This window comes from Leucoraja erinacea, chromosome 20 (genome assembly GCF_028641065.1).
Source record: "Leucoraja erinacea ecotype New England chromosome 20, Leri_hhj_1, whole genome shotgun sequence".
In the NCBI taxonomy this organism is placed as follows: domain Eukaryota; kingdom Metazoa; phylum Chordata; class Chondrichthyes; order Rajiformes; family Rajidae; genus Leucoraja; species Leucoraja erinaceus.
In genome coordinates this window covers 743,684-767,155 of record NC_073396.1, presented here as the reverse complement: position 1 = coordinate 767,155, position 23,472 = coordinate 743,684, and the positions used below count along the sequence as shown (strand labels likewise).

Here is a 23,472-nt window from a genome sequence, read left to right as displayed (position 1 = left end):
CCTTTGGGAGATTCCTGCACATTTCTAAAGTGGCTAATTATAAATTGTCTTTAAATTTAAGATGTTTTGATTCATTGAATCTGTCTGATTAACATTGACCCCAACATTAGATCTCCATCAGGCCCACACAGTATCGTGACTGTGCATGGTTATTCTATACGTCTAGTCATTCTATACGTGCCAGGTTATTCTATAGGTCCAGTTATTCTATATGTGCCAGGTTATTCTATATATCCTATAGTGTATGGTAATCTAATATTTTCTCTGTAAAGCACTTTGGTTTCAACATTTGATTTAAAAGTGCTATATAAATAAAAATTACTTACTATATGTTCAGTTATTCTATATGCACATCAGATTATTCTATACGTGTAGTTATTCTATATGTCAGATTATTCTATACTAGTTATTCTATATGTGTCTGATTATTCTATAGATGTAGTTATTCTATACTAGTTATTCTATATGTGTCTGATTATTCTATAGATGTAGTTATTCTATGTGTCTGATTATTCCATACGTCTAGTTATTCTATATGTGTCCGATTATTCTATACGTGTAGTTATTCTATATGTCAGATTATTCTATACTAGTTATTCTATATGTGTCTGATTATTCTATAGATGTAGTTATTCTATATGTGTCGGATTATTCCATACGTCTAGTTATTCTATATGTGTCAGACTATTCTATACGGCAGGCGAATCTATATGTGTCCGATTATTCTATAGTCTAGTTATTCTATATGTGTCCGACTATTCTATACGTCCAGTTATTCTATACGAGTGTCTGCTTGTGCTGTACATCCAGACTACAGACAGGGAGTGTGGGGGGGGGGGGGCAGGTAGTTTCTCGCCCACTGCCACAACATGCTCTGTCTATACCACGTCACCACAACCTTTCATGCTGGCATTCTGCAAACATTCGTCACACGGACAGGCAACACTTGACAGAACTCTCTGCTGCTCTCGGCTATGTTCAACAACCGGCAATCTGCACAAAGAGTTATTTTATTTCACTGCTGTGAAGTCAAGATGGTTATTGTGTTGTAGACACACAGTGCCGGCTCCACTGCCTCAAGGTAAGTGCTTCAGATAATAGCATTTGATGCAACAAAGGGAATGAATGACAACGGCTTTTCCACTCACTCTCTGCTGCAGCTTTGTAAGCAGCCAGGCAGTTCGTGCAAGGGGCAGTTCGGTGGGAATTATTCTCCAGAGATGCCGCAAGGTGCCTGGAGATCATCACATTTTAATTTATTAATGTACCTACTTTAATGAAACTTCAGCGCGGTTCCCCGTAAGACGGAGGCAGCTTATTCATTGCACTGACTGTTCATTATGCCACCCTACAGCAAGCAGCAGGGGCAAGAATCCAAGGACAGGCATGTGGTGAAGCAGAGAGGTGGAGACTGCATCAGCCTGATCCAGACTGCTGGCATTCCCCGTCCTTGCTCATCTGCTGCTGGTCCCAGAGCACCCGCAAAGTCCATGGAACACAATCACATCTTCACCCTCAATAGGACTCTCCTCTCCCTCCATGGGGGCCAGCGTGGATGTGGTTTGGAATATATCCGCCTGGTCTACTACAGTTTGCTGCTGGCTCTGGGCTTACCAGGTAAGTCCACATTTCCATCTGATTGGGGGAGAAAATCTCTGCTGAAGAACCTTCTTGTTTAACCCGATAACCCTGTGAATTAATGAACATATTCATTGCAATTATCAATTCATTATTTTACATAAGGTCTTCAACAGAGATGTCTGTCTGTCTGTCTGTCGCAAGGTTTGCCAATCCATTTATTTTCTAAATTACAAACGTGTGCAAATCGTTACGTGGGTAATGTTCAGAAAATTATTTGTCTCATTTTCAATTAAATCGTAAGTGAAAAATGAAGAGAAGGATCTGGCCAAAGGTCCAGGTGAACGGCTGCAGTTCCCCGCAAACCTCTCAAAATCACAAGCCTCTGCTTGATTTACATTTACATTTATTGGTCCCATTTTTTGTTTTAATTATTGTTTTAAAGCAATGGAATGAGTGAATGAGTACTTGAGATCAGGAGCTAACTAACTGGGCAATCGCTCAGCAAGAGGTGTTTCATAATTGATACTAATATCATTAATATTTGCCACAACGCTGGGCATTTTTCGGTAGCCCGTTTACACGCATGGAAAGCAACGAATATAAAAGTAATTTTATATTTTATAAGAGTCCGGGCATCACTGCAGAATGGTTCAATGATTCTATCTCCGTCAGATGGGAATGTAAGCTGCTGATGGAAGCACATTGTTCATCCCAGCAATCCATCTAACCTTCTCCTCACTTAAACCCAGAGCTGAAATGTCATTCGTATTATTTAAACCATCATCTTGTTGAGAGAATGGTGTTCCCACAACAGAATATGATCTGTGGAAACCAGTACTGGCTGAGACTCTGCAGCATGGGAAGGTCAGTCTACTATTAACACTGTGTTTTTGCATTTACCTCGGTGGCAAGTAATTAATTTGACAGTAGGTAGCAATACTGCTCTTCAATGAAAGTCCATTCTTGGCAGATCAGACATTCTGCAGTTAAGGGAAGTATCTGTTCACTGTGACAGCCGGCTGACTAATCTTGTCAGCAGCAGGAGCTGACAGTTCCTCTTTACACCGGTATTCTGGATTCAGAAGGGACTGGCGTATGATAGAGAATACAGAGTTATTGGGGCCTTCCATGGGGCAGAGGTCAGCCAGTTCAAGCTGAAAACCAACTGAGGAGCGTGAGGAAGTTAGGCAGAGTAAATGGGAGCGGCTGCAGGAGCTAGTACAGAACTGATGGGCTGAATGGTGCTCTGCAATGCTGCATTATTCAAGGTCATAAGGTCATAAGTGATAAGGAGCAAAATTAGGCCATTCGGCCCATCATGTCTACTCCGCCATTCTATCACGGCTAATCTATCTCTCCCTCCTAACCCCATTCTCCTGCCTTCTCCCCGTAACCCCTGACACCCGTACTAATCAAGAATCTATCTTTCCTTAAAAATACCCACTGACTTGGTCTCCACCGCCGTCAGTGGCAATGAGTCCCACAGATTCACCACGTTTAGCGCTGGCCACGGGGGGGCTTGGTTCATCACATGGAGCAAACCTCGTTAACGCACGTCCCACCCTCAGCGACCAAGTGTAGGTCTCTGCAGAAGGTGGGGTCACACTGTGGCACCTTGGGACTGGGAGGGGCAGGAGAGTTGTGTCAAGGTTTATGGGGAGAAGGCAGGTAAATGGGATTAGGAGGCAGAGTGGACTCGATGGGCCGAATGGCCAAATACTGCTGCTATAATGTGTGAATTTGTGAATTGCTGAAGCACCTATGGACTGGGGAGATGTGGGGAGGGGGGGGTGTGGGGGGAGGGGAAGTGTGGGGGGAATCGCTGGGTCATCTCCTCAATAATGTTGGACCCTAGAGGTGCAGGGACTACACTACTCCAGTACAGAGGATGGTCCATGGATGGTCCATACGTCCCCTTTGCTGAGCTCGGTCTACTGAGCGGAGTGTACTGAGGTACACAGTGTTCAGCAGGTGATTAAAAACTGTTTGAGAGCGCTCATAGCGGCACAAATCCAACCCAGATCCCCCTCGATTCCTCCGGCTCACTGCTAATTACAAACAAGTTAGAAGGAAGCGATGTCTTAACTTTGTTGGCCCGACATAGGCTCATATAATCCAGTCGGTATTTGTCAGTTCTAATCTACAGGTGACATATGTACAACGTGTTTAAGAAAGAACTGCAGATGCTGGAAAAATCGAAGGCAGATAAAAATGCTGGAGAAACTCAGGGGGTGAGGCAGCATCTATGGAGCGAAGGAATGGGTGATGTGACCTACTCCTTCGCTCCATAGATGCTGCCTCACCCCCTGAGATTCTCCAACATTTTTGTCCATGTACAATATGCAGTTGTTACAGGTTAATATTCTGTTGCTGCAGCCACCCAGGCAACAACTGGAAGGTTGAAATTCAGATTTCCCAGTGGTTTGGCTCACATTCAGTCACAGTTTTGTGAGACAAGATATTTCCCAATGTTCTCACCAAAATGTGGATATGATTTTCAAAGCTTTTCCAAGGTTGAGACATATATAATTTTGCTTGGTTGTTCAAAAGAGAAGGGTCTCGACCCGAAACGTCACCTATTCCTTCGCTCCATAGATGCTGCCTCACCCCCTGAGATTCTCCAGCATTTTTGTCTGCCTGGAATCTTTAGGGAATTGCATCCTCTAGTGCCTGGTGGGGTTTTAATTATTTCTACCTGAACGTTGTATTGAATCTTCCCGTTGAACAGTTCACATGAAATAAACGGCTTCAGGACCAATATTTCAGGTCAAAGGAGAGGCCCTCACTGCCCCCAATACTGGGGTCCTGGCCCGGACAAAGGTTAAAGGTCACTGGATGGACAGAGGTGAAAGGTCACCTGTTGGACAGAGGTGAAAGGTCACCGGTTGGACAGAGGTGAAAGGTCACCTGTTGGACAGGTGAAAGGTCACTTGTTGGATGGTGGTGAAAGGTCACCAGTTGGATAGAGGTGAAAGGTCACTTGTTGGACGGTGGTGAAAGGTCACCAGTTGGATAGAGGTGAAAGGTCACTTGTTGGACAGTGGTGAAAGGTCACCAGTTGGATAGAGGTGAAAGGTCACTTGTTGGACGGTGGTGAAAGGTCACAGGTTGGACGGAGGTGAAAGGTCACTTGTTGGACGGTGGTGAAAGGTCACCAGTAGGATAGAGGTGAAAGGTCACTTGTTGGATGGAGGGTGAAAGGTCGACACAAAATGCTGGAGTAACTCAGCGGTTGAGCCAGGCGGCATCTCTGGAGAGAAGGAATGGGCGACGTTTCGGGTCGAGACGTCCTGTCCAGTGATGCTGCCCCACCCGCTGAGTTACTCCAGCATTTTGTGTCGACCTTCGATTTAAACCAGCATCTGCAGTTCTTTCCTACACACGAGGGTGAAAGGTCATTGGTTGGACGGAGGTGAAAGGTCATTGGTTGGACGGAGGTGAAAGGTCACTGGTTGGATGAGAGTCAGGTGGGATTAAATGACAGGTGATTGAATAAAAATGACAAGATTAGGTTGACATGGAAAGGATAAGGTTAGATTGCTCTGGGCCATATGCAGGCCAATAGGACTAGCCCACTATACAAACCTGGTCAGCATGGGCAAGACGGGCCAAAGGGAGATGTAAATGGAGTCATTGAATGTCCCAGGAGTTGAGGCACAATGTATACGTAGCAGAGAGAAGTCTCCCATTTGACAAAGGCCCCAATGGATGTAAACCACCCAACCCCATTGACTAAACCAGACGGTTCCCCTTCCCAGTGGCTCTCTCAGTACCTGTGGTGCTGGCTCAAAGGGCCGAATGGCCTACTCCTGTGCCTATTGCTGTCTGTAGGTGGACATGGGGTAGAGGTAGGGGGTTAGGGAGAGGGGAATGGAGTCAACACTTCATGTTGAAGACCCTTCATCACAATCCCATTGTTCACCCACTAACACCGTTTGCTGCCCGACCTGCTGAGTCTCCCGGCATATTCCAGCATTCTAACGAGTTCAATATTCATCCCCAATGATCTTCTCGTTCATCTTTGTGTTGGATCGACCAGGTTCCCCTGTCAGGGGCTTCTTCTGTCAAGGTGGAAATTGCAATGTGGACTCATTTGTGTTCAGACAATTAAGTGAAGCCATTTGCAGCCCATTAGCAGGATGGGTGACTAATGAAAAGTCTGGATGGTAATGAGGTTGCTGGCAGGGCAGGCTCGTGATGTAATGAGGCCGGGAATGAAGGCGATCGAGAGGAGGAGATGCAGGAGCACACAATGTTATCCCAGGGCTAGGCAGAGGAACACAACAGCTCATCACCACGTACAGAGATTTAAATTCATTCAACGCAAGGAAATTTAGGAAATATTCTTTCAACCATGGAGTCGCGGAGATCATTAATAAATGGGGTTTTAGAAACTGTTCAAGAAGGAACTGTAGATGCTGGAAAAATCAAAGGTACACAAAAATGCTGGAGAAACTCAGCGGGTGCAGCAGCATCTATGGAGCGAAGGAAATAGGTAACGTTTCGGGCCGAAACCCTTCTTCAGATTGATAGGGGGTGGCGGGGAGAAGGAAGGAAAAAAGGAGGAGGAGGAGCTCGAGGGCTGGGGGATGGGAGGAGACAGCAAGGGCTAACAAAATTGGGAGAATTCAATGTTCATGCCCGCCGGATGCAGGCTCCCCAAGCGGAATATGAGGTGCTGTTCCTCCAATTTCCGGTGTTGCTCACTCTGGCAATGGAGGAGACCCAGGACAGAGAGGTCGGATTGGGAATGGGAGGGGGAGTTGAAGTGCTGAGCCACCGGGAGGTCGGGTAGGTTCTTGCGGACCGAGCGAAGGTGTTCGGTGAAACGATCGCCCAACCTCCGCTTAGTCTCACCGATGTGGATCAGCTGACATCTAGAGCAGCGGATGCAATAGATGAGGTTGGAGGAGATACAGGTGAACCTTTGTCGCACCTGGAATGACTGCTTGGGTCCTTGAATGGAGTCGAGGGGGGAGGTAAAGGGACAGGTGTTGCATTTCACTTGGCACCACCAGGTCACAGTTTAAGAATAAGGGGTCGGTCATTTAGAACTGAGATAAGGAAAACATTTTCATCCAGAGAGTTGTGAATCTGTGGAATTCTCTGCCTCAGAAGGCAGTGGAAGCCAATTCACTGGATGCGTTCAAAAGAGAGTTAGATTTAGCTCTTAGGGCTAACGGAATGAAGGGATATGGGGGGAAGGCAGGAACGGGGTTCTGATTCACGATGATCAGCCGTGATCACATTGAATGGCGGTGCTGGCTCGAAGGGCCGAAGGGCCGAATGGCCTACTCCTGTACCTATTTCATATGTATCTATGTATCTAAGTTCAACTGCTCTGGGAGAATATAAAATTATTAGCAATGATGAGAGAAAAAATAAATTGGAATAATTTAGCATTTAGTTTTCACACTTCCTCAAGAAAGAGCAGAAAATGTGAAACGTTGACAGGTTAAATAACACAAGTGCTGGGTTTACAATTAATTTACTTTATGGTGGAAGCAGATTTAAAGGAAAGAGGCAAATACTGACACATAGTGCTGGAGTAACTCAGCGCGTCAGGCGTTTCACAGAGTGCAGTAACTCAGCGGGTGCAGCAGCATCTATAGAGCTAAGGAAATAGGTAACGTTTCGGGTCGAAACCCTTCCGGGTTTCGGCCCGAAACGTTGCCTATTTCCAGAAGGGTTTCGGCCCGAAACGTTGCATATTTCCTTCGCTCCATAGATGCTGCTGCACCATAACTCAGCGGGCCAGGCAGCATCTGTGGAGAACATGGATAGGTGACGTTTCACAGAGTGCTGGAGTAACTCAGTGGGTCAGGCAGCATCTGTGGAGAGCATGGGTAGGTGACGTTTAACAGAGTTCTGGAGGAACTCAGCGGGGCAGGCAGCGTCTGTGGAGAACATGGATGTGTGGGGGTGGAAGATCGGTGTGACTTCAATGCCCTCCATGTCATACAGATAGTTCCTCAACTTCACAGAAATAAAATAAATCTTCTTGTTCGTTGATGAAGAGGGCTCATGATTCAGGTGCTTTTAAGGGAATAATGATGTAAAATATCATCTCTGCCAACATGCAATGACAAATACTGAGCTCTGGATCCACCTGAAGCCACGGGAATAAATGATTGGATGGCAGGGGTGGGCAGCAGCAAGAACAAAAGGTCAGAGCGGAAAGCAAATGATTGAAGCGTGGAAGGAAGCAGGTTGCTCACGTTCACCTTTGATCCCAGCACTAGGCAGGCTACATACAAAACCGTGTGTCTCTCAAGGGATGAGAGGTAGAAGGTGTCTGTGGTCGGAGACACTTGATACTGTAGCGTGCAGGTTGATCCTCTGTCTCTACAGAGACCATGATGAATATCAGGTTGACACAGTGAGCGAAGTCTATTAGAGCAGCATCATCGTATGCACACATATTGATCAGGTTGGATCACCAGCGTTACACACCTGTGTGAGGTGAGGTGAGGTGGGCAGCTGTAATGCAGCCAGGTGCATGTTGACGCTGATGGTGACGCTGCCGTTGGAGGGAGTCTGAGTTAAATTGTCTTCATTTTTGTTTTGTCGATGGATCTCAAGAAATAAAAAACATTCATTCAGACCGGACCACTCATCGAGCTCGACCCCACCACTGGCCACATCTTCCCATCTCCTCCGCTTTCGGCTTTCCGCAGAGACCGCTCCCTCCGTAACTCCCTGATCAATTTGTCCCTTCACACCCAAACCACCCCCTCTCCTGGCAACCGCAGCAAATGCTACACTGGTCGCTTTACCTCCCCCCTTGACTCCATTCAAGGCCCAAATAGTATTTCCAGGTGCGGCAGAGGTTCACCTGCACCTCCTCCAACCTCATCTATTGCATCCGCTGCTCTAGGTGTCCAGCTGCTCTACATCGGTGAGATCAAGTGCAGGCTTGGCGATCGTTTCGCTGAACACCTCCGCTCAGTTCACATTAACCAACCTGATCTCCCGGTGGCTCAGCACTTCAACTCCCCCTCCCATTCCCAATCCGACCTTTCTGTCCTGGGCCTCCGCCATGGCCAGAGGGAGTCCCACCCATTTCGCTTGGGTAGTTTACACCCCAGCAGTATGAACATTGACTTCTCCAATTTCAGGTAGTCCCTGCTTTCTCCCTCCTTCCCCTCCCCTTCCCAGCTCTCCCACAACCCACTGTCTCCGCCTCTTCCTTTCTCCTTCCAGCTCCCCACCCCAACCCCCCACATCAGTCTGAAGAAGGGTCTTGACCCGAAACGTCGCCTATTTCCTTCGTTCCACAGATGCTGCTGCACCCGCTGAGTTTCTCCAGCATTTTTGTCTACCTTCGATTTTCCAGCATCTGCAGTTCCTTCTTAAACATTGTGGCGTTAAAATACTTTTGGATAGGATCATGGACATGCAATGAATGGAGGGATATGGGTTTGTGCAGGTGGCTAAGTGATGGTGTTGTCCAGCACAGACACGGTGGGCTGAATGGCCTGTTCCTGTGCTGTACTGTTCTATGTTGTCTGTTATTTGACAGAATCTGAGCGACGTTACAGCGGTTCGATCGACACCAACACGGCCACTCACGGTTAATCGCTTGAACAAGTCGACATCATCACACCAGGCTTCTTGCTCTCTGTCACAAACCCAGAGTTGTGGGCTATTGCATTCCATGGACAAACAATGTACCAATTCAGAGACGTATTTACATGTGTGTGTTGGGAAGGGAAACTACAGGAAGTATCACAGACTCATTAGAACAGCTTTAACGGGGGGACAGGTTTGGAGGGATATGGACCAAACACGGGCAGGTGGGACGAGTGTAGCTGGGACATGTTGGCCGGTGTGGGCAAGTTGGGCCGAAGGGCCTGTTTGTGTCCCTGTGTCTCTGTGTCCCTGTGTCTCTGTGTCTCTGTGTCCCTGTGTCCCTGTGTCCCCGTGTCTCCCTGTGTCTCTGTGTCCCTGTGACTCTGTGACCCTGTGACCCTGTGTCCCTGTGTCCCTGTGACCCTGTGTCTCTGTGTCCCTGTGTCTCTCCGTGACCCTGTGACCCTGTATCTCTGTGACCCTGTGACCCTGTATCTCTGTGACCCTGTGACCCTGTGTCTCTGTGACCCTGTGACTCTGTGTCTCTGTGTCTCTGTGTCTCTGTGTCTCTGTGACCCTGTGTGTCTGTGACTCTGTGACCCTGTGACCCTGTGACTGACCCTGTGTCTCTGTGACCCTGTGTCCCTGTGTGTCTGTGACCCTGTGTCTCTGTGACCCTGTGTCCCTGTGACCCTGTGTGTCTGTGACCCTGTGTCTCTGTGACCCTGTGTCTGTGTGTCTCTGTGACTGTGTGACCCTGTGTGTCTGTGACCCTGTGACCCTGTGTCTGTGACCCTGTGACCCTGTGACCCTGTGTCTGTGACCCTGTGACCCTGTGTGACCCTGTGTCCCTGTGTGTCTGTGACCCTGTGACCCTGTGTCTCTGTGACCCTGTGTCTCTGTGACCCTGTGACCCTGTGTCTGTGACCCTGTGACCCTGTGACCCTGTGTCCCTGTGTCTGTGACCCTGTGACCCTGTGTCTCTGTGTCTCTGTGACCCTGTGACCCTGTGACTCTGTATCTCTGTGTCCCTGTGACCCTGTGTCTCTGTGACCCTGTGACTCTGTGTCTCTGTGACCCTGTGTCTCTGTGTCTGTGTGTCTCTGTGACCCTGTGTCTCTGTGTCTCTGTGACTCTGTGACTCTGTGTCTCTGTGTCCCTGTGTCTCTGTGTCTCTGTGTCTCTGTGTCTCTGTGACCCTGTGTCTCTGTGACCCTGTGTCTCTGTGTCTCTGTGACTCTGTGTCTCTGTGTCTCTGTGTCTCTGTGACCCTGTGTCTCTGTGTCTCTGTGACTCTGTGACCCTGTGTGTCTGTGACCCTGTGACCCTGTGTCTCTGTGACCCTGTGTCTCTGTGACCCTGTGACCCTGTGACTCTGTGACTCTGTGACCCTGTGTCCCTGTGTGTCTGTGACCCTGTGACCCTGTGTCTCTGTGACCCTGTGTCTCTGTGACCCTGTGTCTCTGTGACCCTGTGTCTCTGTGACCCTGTGTCCCTGTGTGTCTGTGACCCTGTGACCCTGTGTCTCTGCGTCCCTGTGTCTCTGTGACCCTGTGTCTCTGTGACCCTGTGACCCTGTGACTCTGTGACTCTGTGACCCTGTGTCTCTGTGACCCTGTGACTCTGTGACCCTGTGACCCTGTGACTCTGTGACTGTCTGTACGCCACTGCTGACATTGCCGTGTGTGCCTCCCTCTAATACCTTCCTCTTGCGTCCCAGTGTGACTAATAACAAGGGCGCTGACCAATTCAGCACTTGTGCTGAGCCACAGACTCTCGATCAACAATCCACTTCCTGGAAAAGCTTGGCTCTCTCCCCAGGCTCCGTAACCCGTGCCTACACCATCAGTTCACAAGCGAGTGTGGCCGTGGCTGCAGCTGGTCATCAGCATCTTGCAGTAAAGGACATCCTTGTGGCGTTGTATCAGAGTCTACTCCACGCTGCCCAGCTCAGGGAATCACCTGGCCCACCACACCTGATGTGTTCACCTTGTCTGTCGACTCACGGACATGCTGCCAGGGTGGATTTGGCATCGAGATCAGGCTGCTGTTCCAAGGCAGAGATTACCACTCGGCCCCACTATATACTAGCCTGCTTCACTAAAATCAGAGTATGTGCGGGAAGAAACTGCAGATGCTGCTTTACACCAAAGGTAGACATAAAAAGCTGGAGTAACTCAGCGGGACAGGCAGCGTCTCTGGAGAGAAGGAATAGGTGACGTTTCAGGTCGGGTCTGAGAAACATTCCCTCGCTCCATAGACGCTGCCTGTCCCGCTGAGTTACTCCATCATGTTGTGTGTGTATCTCCGTGGGTTAATTCAGTGTTTATACCCCGGGCACGTTTTGCGAAATTGATTTTGTGATGCTTTCTTTTATATTTTCATCCATATTCAAATGTATAAATTACTCTTACGTCTCACAGAGTGAAAGAAACAGGCCCTTCTGCCCATCGTGCCCCTGCCAACCTAGAACCAAGTGGTCCATGGCAGCTGGTCCCATTTGCTCAGGTTTGGCCCATATCTCTCCTAAATCTTCCCAGCTCTGTCCTCCCTGTGATTGGAACGTCACTCCTCGACCTGCTGCGCTCCAAGGAATAATGTCCAATAACAAGGGCAGTTGCCTATTTCCTTAGCTCCATAGATGCTGCTGCACCCGCTGAGTTACTCCAGCATTTTTGTCTACCTTCGATTTTCCAGCCTCTGCAGTTCCTTCTTAAAAACGTCATGAATGTTGTTAAATATTGACCAGAGCAATAAGAATGGTTCCTCACCCCCCCCCCCCCCCCCAATAGGGTGAATGATTCTGTCTGAAGAAGGGTCTCAACCCAAACGTCATCTATCCATGTTCTCCACAGATGCTGCCTGACCCGCTGAGTTAGTCCAGCACTCTGTGAAACGTCACCTATCCATGTTCTCCACAGATGCTGCCTGACCCGCTGAGTTATGGTGCAGCAGCATCTATGGAGCAAAGGAAATAGGCAACGTTTCGGGCAGAAACCCTTCTGGAAATAGGCAATGTTTCGGGCCGAAACCCGGAAGGGTTTCGACCCGAAACGTTGCCTATTTCCTTAGCTCCATAGATGCTGCTGCACCCGCTGAGTTACTCCAGCACTCTGTGAAACGTCACCTATCCATGTTCTCCACAGATGCTGCCTGACCCGCTGAGTTACTCCAGCATTTTTGTCTACCTTTGATTTTCCAGCATCTGCAGTTCCTTCTTAAAAACGTCATGAATGTAGTGATCTGTTGTTAAGTGGCTGGAGGTCACAAAGTGAGATTGCCACCTACTCCCTAATCCATCCAATAACAGCAAGTGTGAACATCATCGGTGTCCAGACCAGCGATGCATGCATGGGGAAGACAATCTTCACACATGCTCTCCACATGGGCTGGATATTTCACACCCTGACTGATGCAGGAACCAAACCCGATGCAATCCACAATAGACCAAGTCATTTCAAACTTGTGAAAGGAAGATGGTGTAACATTAAAATCATGACTTTATTACTTATTCTCTTAAGAGGAATCAACATTAAAAAGTTATTGAACGAATACATTATTCTGAGATAAATGATAACTTTAAATGTAAGTGGATATCCTCTATTGATGAGGAGGTAGCTGGGTTCAATCTGCCAACGTTCAATTGACAAGTTCAATGCTTTGGCCTAACGTGATATCTTTACACACCAGTTGTACCGGTCAACAATGCAGATGGACTGGAATTAGTATGCAAAGTAGCTGATGAATTAATCAAAACCACACTCACTTAAATATTTCAAATCACCATTTAATCCAGTGAGTGCTTCTTAAACTGGTGAATGGTTCAACCAAGGGTGAATGGAATTATTTTGGGGGGAATTAAACTAGAGGGTGAATGAAGAGTGAATGACTTAATTTATTCAGATATTTATATATTTTTCCAAAGTGGTGAGTGAGCTCTCATTGGTTTTAATGGCAGTGGAGATGGAAATCTCATGTGTTGTTTTTCTCTCCTAGTTTTTACATATTTTTAGGATGTTTAAAAAGTTCAATAAAACAAACAAACACTTCATGTTTTTTGTGACAAAATAAATTAGACGAAAATTACCAAAAAACATTAGAAAATTTAGTCGACGGGGAATGAAATTTTGTGATAAAAACTCAAGGGTGAATGAGACGGAAATATTTAAGCAGCACTAACTTAATGCATGGATGTTTTGTTGACTGTTCCAGCATTGGCCAGCTTGCTTTATTTCCAATCTGTATTCTGCCTGGTTGCCATTACCCCCTCACCTCCATCGGGAAGTCTAAGTCCCCGTACATTCACTGTCCCCGTACAGTCACTGTCCCCACACATTCACCGTCCCCGTACAGTCCCCGTCACCGTCCCCGTACATTCACTGTCCCCGTACATTCACTAAGTCCATATGCAGACACTATGGAATGTTTTGGTTCTCCATTGCACGGAGGTGGGCCCGTTAATGTTTATTAAACTGAGATTTCGACCACTGGACAGGTATGTGTAATATCCCCATCGCTTGGCCTCATTGCCAGCATTTAGTCATAGAGAGGAGAGTCACAGAGTGATACAGTGTGGAAACAGGCCCTTCAGCCCAACCTGCCCATACCAGACAACATGACCCAGCTACACTAGTCCCACCTGCCTGTGTTTGGTCCGTATCGCACCAAACCGTGACCACCTGGGATCCTCTGGGTGCTCCATATATATATATATATATATATATATACGGGTGGGAAAGGTGTACAGGGCTCCGTCACAAATGCAGGCAAATGGGGCTAGCACAATATGCCAACTTGGTCAGCATGGGCATAGTGGGTCGAAGGGCCTGTTTCCGTGCTGTACAGCTCTATGACTATGAATATTGAACTAACTGAATAGTATCCAGCATTCATAGTACTACATTTATACTTCACAGCAACTTGGTTTAAAATTTAAAAAACAGAACAAAGCAAAAATGTCTAAAATCAATCAACATTTGAAAAGGGAAATATTACACAGATGCAATGGAATTAGCATGTTAATTAATCCGGTTTCCTGCCACACTTCAAAGACGTACAAGTCTGTGGGTTAATTGGCTTCGGATTAATTGTAAATTGTCCCTAGTGTGTGTAGGACAGTGTTAGTGTGCGGGGATCGCTGGTCGGCACGGACTCACGTTCCAGCTCTGTATCTCTAAACTGAACTAATGGAGTCTATAGAAGGGTCTCGACCTGAAACATAACCTATTCCTTCTCTCCGGAGATGCTGCCTGTCCTGCTGAGTTACTGCAGCTGTTTGTGTCTGCTGATGGAGGGGATTGGATAGCTTGGTTAGCAGTAGATTCAGGAGATTGAGCTGTCTCTGCTGCATTATTGATCTGAGCCGCTCCATGCAAGGAGCAGTAAGAGGCTGATGTGGGGGAGTGCTGCAACGTGCATGGTCTAACGTACAGAGCAGACACACGCTGCAAACTGGCCATCTGTTTGTCCATGTCCTGTGGGGGTGGGGGGGGGGGGGGGGGGGAAGGAGCAATGTGCAAACTGTTCCCACTGATAACATTAACTCAGCCCCTCCAGCACTGCACCAAGGCTCAACACTGCCCATCCACAGTGTTGATCCGAGTCCTGCCCACACTGGGATGCGGGGCATGCACACTCATTAACCTGGCCAGAGTTATGAGCCACGGCTAGTCAAGAGAGGTCACAATGTAGACAACTAGATCACAACACGACAGACAGCTTCATTTTAGTTTTATTTATCTTAATTTCATTTTTAAGATGTGATTTCAAATAGACTCAGTGAAAACGTTTCATAAGTTGACAAATTCTTAAGTGATAGGAGCATAATTAGGCCATTCGGCCCATCATGTCTACTCTGCCATTCAATCGTGGCTGATCTACCTCTCCCTCCTAACCCCATTCTCCTGCCTTCTCCCCGTAACCCCAGACACCCGTACTGATCCACAATGTCCAGATACATAGTCGTTACTTGGTGAAGATTGTCCTAAACCAGTGTTGATCACCTCTCTAGACAGGTCAGCAGTTCCCGGCTTCATGTAGCAGAGCTAGTACGTGACCAATGACAACCGTTCAATGATTTCAAATACTTTGAATGTTTACGAATGATTCAATATTGCTCCTAATAAAACATTATTCTAATTCAAAACATTTTATTGCTAGAATATTCTGATATTTAGATTATTTGGTCCCCACTCAATACCTTATGTGTCCACTACCTCCACAGATGCTGCCTGACCCACCGGGTTCCTCCAGCACGTTGCGCTTTGTTTTGTACACCAGCATCTGCAGTTCCTTTTGTCTCTGTCTTACTTTTGACACTAAAATAAATGCGTTTGAAGAAGGGTCCCGACCCAAAACATCATTTGTACATTCCCTCCACAGATGCTGCCTGACCCACTGAGTTCCTCCAACACTTTCTGCTTTGTGTCTAGTCAAGTCAAGTCAAGTTTATTTGTCACATACACATACGAGATGTGCAGTGAAATGAAAGTGGCAATGCTCACGGACTTTTGTGCAAAAGACAAACAACAAAACAACCAAACAAATTATAAACACAATCATAACACACATATTCTTTTACATAATAAATAATGGAAGGAAGGCTGACCTGTCTAGACTACTGTCACTGTGATTTCTTCATCAACAAAGCAGGGAATATGTTGGAACCGGAGACAAACCCAATATCAATTCACATCAGAAATTAACATGATGGCCTTAGGCAGTACAAATGTACAAATTGACTGAATGGCCAATAGTGGCACAGGATGGTGGGGGCACCATCTCCTCCCCCCCCCCCCCCCTAGTAGTTATGTAGGGGGGACATACGTGGGAGATGTGATAACTGCCACTTCAGCTGTGGACGTGAATCCATTTCCGACAGGCGACCTCTCTCTGTATGGAGCTCGACAAACTGCAGGAACCAGGGGCTGGATCTTTGATAAATTAGCCGGTGTCATATTCCCACAACATTCTACCTGAGCAATGGCCATGTAGCACCATCACTAATCCCACAGTGACTACAGGTGGGGCAGGTGTATGGACAACACACCTGGGAGCTGAACCCTGCACAGATCTGATGCAGGTGAATGTCTCACTGCCCGTGATTTATGAGCCGGTGTGAACAGCTCAACCAAGCTGCTGCCTTGGCTACAAATCTCCCTCCCTCCCTCCCTTCCCGCCTGCAAATCATCCACAGCACTTTGGTCCGGCACTGGCTTGACGTTTTTATGGAACCATTTTGCAGCAGTTGGCAATTATGTTGGGCTGGCAGCTCATTTGTCTGTGTCCGCATTCCCGCCCACGTCCACTCAACCTAATCCTACAAAAGCAGGTCATGTGTGGACAGAGGCAACGTTACAGGATCAAGAACTGGGAAAGAGAGGATAAAAACACGAGGGTATTCTCACTTGATACTGTGTTACTCCTCAGATTTGGTCTCCAAATCTGAGGAAGGACATTATTGCCATAGAGGGAGTGCAGAGACGGTTCACCAGACTGATTCCTGGGATGTCAGGACTGTCTTATGAAGAAAGACTGATAGACTTGGTTTATACTCTCTAGAATTTAGAAGATTGAGAGGGGATCTTATAGAAACTTACAAAATTCTTAAGGGGTTGGACAGGCTAGATGCAGGAAGATTGTTCCCGATGTTGGGGAAGTCCAGGACAAGGGGTCACAGCTTAAGGATAAGGGGGAAATCCTTTGAAACCGAGATGAGAAGAACTTTTTTCACGCAGAGAGTGGTGAATCTCTGGAACTCTCTGCCACAGAGGGTAGTTGAGGTCAGTTCATTGGCTATATCTAAGAGGGAGTTAGATGTGGCCCTTGTGGCTAAGGGGATCAGGGGGTATGGAGAGAAGGCAGGTACGGGATACTGAGTTGGATGATCAACCATGATCATATCGAATGGCGGTGCAGGCTCGAAGGGCCGAATGGCCTACTCCTGCACCTAATTTCTATGTTTCTATGTTTCTACTGGCCCAATAAATAAATAAATGTGTGATCAGCAACAAGACAATAAAGAGAAGATAGACACAGAGTGCTGGAGTAACTCAGCGGGTCAGGCAGCATCTGTGGAGAGAAGGAATGGGTGACGTTTCGGGTGGAGACCCTTCTTCAGACTCTAAAGAGATTACCTAGTACTAATCTAGGTACAATACATTCATACTAGGTAGCCAGACCATATTGCAACCATAAGATTCCACGTTAGGTCACAGTTGCTGAGCTGAGTGTCGTGCTGTGTTCAAGAGTGGGCCTAAAACTAAGCGGAAGCTCAGAGGGGACCGTGCCTTTGCTGTGTCGGCACCAAAATTATGGAACGATCTGCCTCACCATATTAAACAGGCCCCTTCACTGTCTGTTTATAAGTCACTTCTAAAAACCCATCTCTTCTCCGTGGCCTTTGATACAGTAAGATGTCGACTTTATTTACTTGATTTAATTTATTTTTTGATTGCTTTATTGCGTGGCTATTATTTTTACTCATGTTTTATGTCTTTTAATTTATTGTTGTAGTTTTGCGCTTTATGTTATGTTCTGTTATGTTGTCTGTTTATGATGTCTTGTTTATTCCACTGTACAGCACTTTGGTCAACATTGGTTGTCTTAAAGTGCTTAACAAATAAAGTTGGATTGGATTGGATTGAAGAGCCTGGTGGTTGGTGGTTGGGGCTGGAGGCCGTGGTTCTTGACCTCTCGACCTCTCGACCTTCTCCCCAAAGTGTCCAAACAAGGGGAATATAACTCCACCAATCCTCCTTCAGCTTTCTGTTTGTAACTCCTCACTCATTGTTTAGTGGGTGAGGGAGGAGGATGGCTCCAGGTGGCAGCGAGACCCGACCACCAGACCCGCCGAGACCACCAGACCCACCAGCCCACGACCACCAGACCACCAGACCCACCAGCGAGACCAGACCACCAGACCCACCGAGACCCGCCGAGACCACCAGCGAGACCACCAGCGAGACCCGACCACCAGACCCACCAGACCCACCAGCGAGACCAGACCACCAGCCCACGACCACCAGGCTGAGCAGAAACACGAGGGCAGCCCCAATAAGGGAAAGGCCAATAGGTCAGGACACTCACAATGCCAGTCCCACCGAATGCCACTGAAGCTGCCAACCAGCACACACCAGTACACACACCAGTACACACACCACTGCCACTATTGCAGTCCCAGTAATTCCAGATGATAACATTGATGAACACGGTTATTTCGACTTTATTGACCACTGTGAGACAACAGATATCCACTATTTTTGACATGACTTGCCCGAGCGGATGGAATGTAACCATTGCATCCTCTGTGCTGCAGGGTGACCAGCAATCTCTCTGGAGACTAACGCATTGGACACTAACCAGGCATCACAGCTCCACTTCTGAAGGAGCAGAGTGAAGTGTGTCACATGCCCTCTCCTACTCTCCTACCCCTTCCATTCCTCCTCAGTTAGAGTCATACAGCATGAAACAGGCCCTTCAGCCCAACTCGTCCCTGCCAACCCATCTACGCTCGTCCCAATAGCCAGTGAAGAGTAATGTCAGTGCAGGAACAATGCTTTGTGTAGCAGGATATTAACGCCTGAATTACCTGTCTTTCTCTCACCAGCTAACATCCTGACCGTCATCATCTTGTCTCGGCTGGTGGCTCGGAGACAGAAGTCCTCCTACAACTATCTGCTGGCTCTGGCTGCTGCCGACATCTTCATCCTTTTTTTCATTGTGTTCCTGGACTTCCTGCTGGAAGACTTCATCCTGGGACAGCAGATGCCACAAGTCGTGGATAAGATCATCGGAGTGCTGGAGTTCTCATCCAATCACACATCTATCTGGATTACGGTCCCTCTGACCATTGACAGATACATCGCGGTGTGTCACCCGCTGAAATACCACACGGTCTCGTATCCAGCGCGCACACGCAAGGTGATCATCAGTGTGTACATCACCTGTTTCATCACCAGCATCCCGTACTACTGGTGGCCAAATATATGGACGGACAACTATGCCAGTACTTCCATGCATCAGATTCTGATCTGGCTTCACTGTTTCACCGTCTACCTGGTACCATGTTCCATATTCTTTGTTTTGAATTCAATAATTATCCACAAGTTGAAGAGGAAAAGCAGCTTCTGTATGCGTGGCTATTCGCGGGGGAAGACCACGGCAATCCTGCTCACCATCACCACCATCTTTGCGATACTGTGGGCACCAAGAATGGTGATGATTCTCTACCACCTGTACGGTTTGCCCATCAACAACGGCTGGCTGGTGCATGTAGTTTCAGACGTGGCCAACATGCTGGCCTTCCTCAACACCGCCATCAACTTCTTCCTCTACTGCTTCATCAGCAAACGCTTCCGCACGATGGCGGTGGGAACGCTGAGAGCCTTCGTCAAATGTCAGAAGCAGCCCGTGCAGTTTTACACAAACCACAACTTCTCCATCACCAGCAGCCCATGGATCTCACCAGCCAACTCGCACTGTATCAAGATGCTGGTGTATCAGAACGACAAGGACGGGAAGCCTCTGAAGATATCTCCCTGAGATGAAGATCTCGCCACAATAGGAAGGCTGTTTCATGGCTGAATTATTATCTGAAGGTCAACTTGCCCAATCATTTAACATCCAAATGATTGCATATTTTAAAGTCTACCTACCTCTTCTGCTGTTTGGACACCACTTTGTGCATTCGTCAGCTGTAAATAACCTACACATACGGCATTAATAACGCCTTTTCCAAAAGAGCAAATTGGCATTGCGAGCCAATCACTGTGACCTTTGAATGTGTGAACTGGCAGCAAATAGATGAGTGGAAGAGGTAGCAACAAAATCCATAACGGACTGCAGCAAATAAAATGACTTAGATCTTAATGATAAATATGTACCAAAAGATTGTATGCTATGTATTCTCTAGGTTTATAGTACTGAGGATTTAAACTGATCCAAGTTGTCGTGATCTTATACTGCAGATTTAAGAGAATGCTTTCTGCAGACTTATTATCGAGTGTTTGTAAGGGATGCTCTCAGGTGAACTGTTTGAGTACATTTAGATGTTGCCTGGTCTGTTTCCATTAGAATGTTTAAACGTGTATGTTCTGCAGACTGAGGGGATTTGCTGCAACAATTAATGATATTAAGTTGCACAGCCCTTTACAATTTGTGTTGGGGGAAAGCTGAACTTGTTAGTAACAGTTGCAAGCAGCAATTTATTTAATCCTCAGCTCACAAAGAGAACAGACTTGTGCCCAGAGAATGCATTTTACGCCTTGTGTCCACTTTGTCGACAGAAGCAGAGAGGTTGTCATTGATTGTCTATCCTGAATATGGGAGTTTATTGAACGATTATGTGACAATCAATGAGCAGCAGCATGTGAGCAAACGGATCGCATGCGGAATCTTTAGGCAAGATTGTTCTGTTAGCATCACCTCAAACGGTGGCTGAGCACACGCATTGTAAGTGTGTGTTAGTCACACAAGTGTGACATTCAGCTGTTAGTGTGCGTTTAACAATGAGCCAACAACAGAACAGAGCATTGGTTCAAGCAACATCCACTTAAAGCACACGTCACTAATCTTATCTTTCAAAGGTTGAAGTGGTGCAGACTGAATATTGAAAAGATCATATTTTATCCCTTACTCATATCACGATGGGAATCAGAATTTAAACACTAGTTTGTAACACAGTACATGATTGTATTGTGAATAACACTGTTATTCCTGCTTGTGAGAATTTGCACATTCAACCCCAGCTGAATCCCAGATTTCATACATTCACTGATTGGCCATCTTTTACCCAGTGGCTAATATCAGTCAATTGAATGCTTTTATTGCCTTCATTATAAACAATTTCCAACTGGAAATGTCATGATATTGTGAGTTCCAGAAACACCAAAGCTTGCAGTTTCCACAGAACACGCCCACTCACAGTAAACGCCTCCGTTTGCCGAGATTTCTCTCACATTTATATCTAATCAAAAGTAAATCTCTTGAGCTTGTGTTTTGACTTCTATCATTCAATTCCAGCTGGCATCCAAAATTGCCCGCTATTCAATGTACTCTCTGAACTGGCTATTAAGTTCATCCAGAAAATCTGTTGGTTTTTCAGTATTTCTGCGGTGACTTGGGTCTCTGCAAGCCACCAAGTGAAAGCACCAAATTTAGTCTTGCCGACTAAAATACTTTGTTCTAAGTTCCCATCTCTTTATGGGATGCAATATCAGGCCTAGGTCTAATGGTTGCCATATTTTATACGATGGAACGAATGTGGAAAGCCTAGCATTGAACTGCGGAATTTATAAGCACTAACAACGATGAGCAAAGGTCTATCCAGTTGTTGTCAAAAGAGTTTATTAAAAAATAAAATATTGCAAAAATATGATTGCGAACATATTCAGCAGAAATTCAGCTGCAGAGAGGATATGAATGATAAGACTGATGGTGACATCAGGTGAGGATATCTGTACATATTCTAGTAGACACACAGAGCAATTAAACATTATTCCCTTTATCCTGTATCTGTACACTGTGAATGGCTCGATTGTAATCATGTATTGTCTTTCTGCTGACTGGTTAGCACACAGAAGCTTTTCACTGTACCTCGGTACACGGGACAATAAACTAGACTCAACATTTGTCGACAACTTGTCCATCAATAAGCCTCACTATTCCATTTTGGTTTTGTCCCCAATCAACTCATTTAATGGACCAATCACCATAATGTAAATTAAAACACTAAAGATTTGAACCAATGTAGAAATGTCACTGAAGCATTGGGCAACACTCAGCCAGTCAAAGCAACAATACCCAGACCCAGACATCCCTCTACATTTGTACATCTCAGTGAGCAGGAAGATCCATGTCCACAATATACATCTCTGCCTCACTTGCATCATAGAAACATAGAAGGAGCAGAGAGTGGTAGCGGTGTGGAATGAGCTTCCAGTGGAAGTGGTGGAGGCAGGTTCGTTGGTATCATTTAAAAGTAAATTGGATAGGCATATGGATGAGAAGGGAATGGAGGGTTATGGTATGAGTGCAGGCAGGTGGGACTAAGGGAAAATAATTGTTCGGCACGGACTTGTAGGGCCGAGATGGCCTATTTCCGTGCTGTAATTGTTATATGGTTATATGGAGCAGCAGTAGGCCATTCGACCTTTTGAGCCAGAACCCAGAATTCAATAGGATCATGGCTGATCATCCTAAATCAGTACCCCTGTTCCTGCTTTCTTCCCATATCCTTGGATTCCATTAGCCCTAAGAGCTAAATCTAACTCTCACTTGAAAACATCCAGTGAATTGCCTCCACTGCCTTCCGCGGCAGAGAATTCCACAGATTCACAACTCTGGGTGAAAAATATTTTTCTCATCTCAGTTTTAAATGGCCTACCCCTTATTTTTAGACTGTGGCCCCTGGTTCTGGACTTCCCAACATTGGGAACATTTTTCCTGCATCTAGCGGGTCCAGTCCTTTTACAATTTTATACGTTTCTGTAAGATCCCCCTCACATCTATTTATCACACAATGTTCTGAACAAGAACACATACAAATGTACCAATTGAAATGTTGTTGGTTGACTATTTAAGATAAGGGGCTTGTGCATTACACAGAATGTATAAATGTTTAATATTGAATTTATCTAAATTATGAATACTATATTTGACAGCTGTATATGTCATTAATCTTCTGTATTTTACAGTGTAGAATATATGGATATTGTTTTTATAAAAAATAAAGTGTTGGAAAGGATGAATGGACTTGGCTGTTGTGTACAACACTATTCCAGGAATGAGTGGGTTAACCAATGATGAGCGTTTGACAGCACTGGGCCGCTACTCGCTGGAGAGGGTTGAGGGGGGACCTCAGTGAAACATAACGAATAAGTAAGTTTATTGGCCAAGTATTCACATACAAGGAATTTGCCTTGGTGCTCCGCCCGCAAGTAACAACATGACATACAGTGACAGTTACGACTGACTCAGGAAACACTAAACATTAATAATAATAAGACATTAATGATAAAACACCATTGATCAAACATGTGAACCAACAAAATACCAGAGCAAAAGGAGGCTACAGATGGCTGTTGAGTAGAGCAACTACTCGTGGATAAAAACTGTTTTTATGTCTGGCTGTGACAGCTTTGACAGACCGGAGTCGCCTTCCAGAGGGAAGTGATTCAAAGAGTTTGTGGCCAGGATGAGAGGGGGTCAGAGATGATCTTGCCCGCTCGCTTCCTGGCCCTTGCAGTGTACAGTTCATCAATGGAGTGAAAGGCTTGGATCGAGTGGATGTGGAGAGGATGTTTACACTGGTGGGAGAGT

General features: G+C 46.3%; 1 protein-coding gene across 1 annotated transcript; it reads left to right on the top strand.

Annotated features, from left to right (window-relative positions):
• Positions 1-837: 837 nt before the first annotated feature.
• On the top strand, positions 838-23,115 carry gpr139 (G protein-coupled receptor 139). Its single transcript, XM_055650965.1, has 2 exons — positions 838-1,617; positions 18,761-23,115. The coding sequence occupies exons 1-2, from the start codon at positions 1,341-1,343 to the stop codon at positions 19,693-19,695; spliced, it is 1,212 nt and encodes a 403-aa protein (XP_055506940.1). The 5' UTR covers positions 838-1,340; the 3' UTR covers positions 19,696-23,115.
• The last annotated feature ends 357 nt before the right edge of the window (positions 23,116-23,472 follow it).

Excerpts from the sequence above, each read along its gene's own strand:
- gpr139 (XM_055650965.1), top strand. The coding sequence starts at position 1,341 with ATGCCACCCTACAGCAAGCAGCAGGGGCAAGAATCCAAGGACAGGCAT. Across the intron at positions 1,618-18,760 it reads GCTGGCTCTGGGCTTACCAG|CTAACATCCTGACCGTCATC; the intron begins GTAAGTCCACAT and ends TTCTCTCACCAG.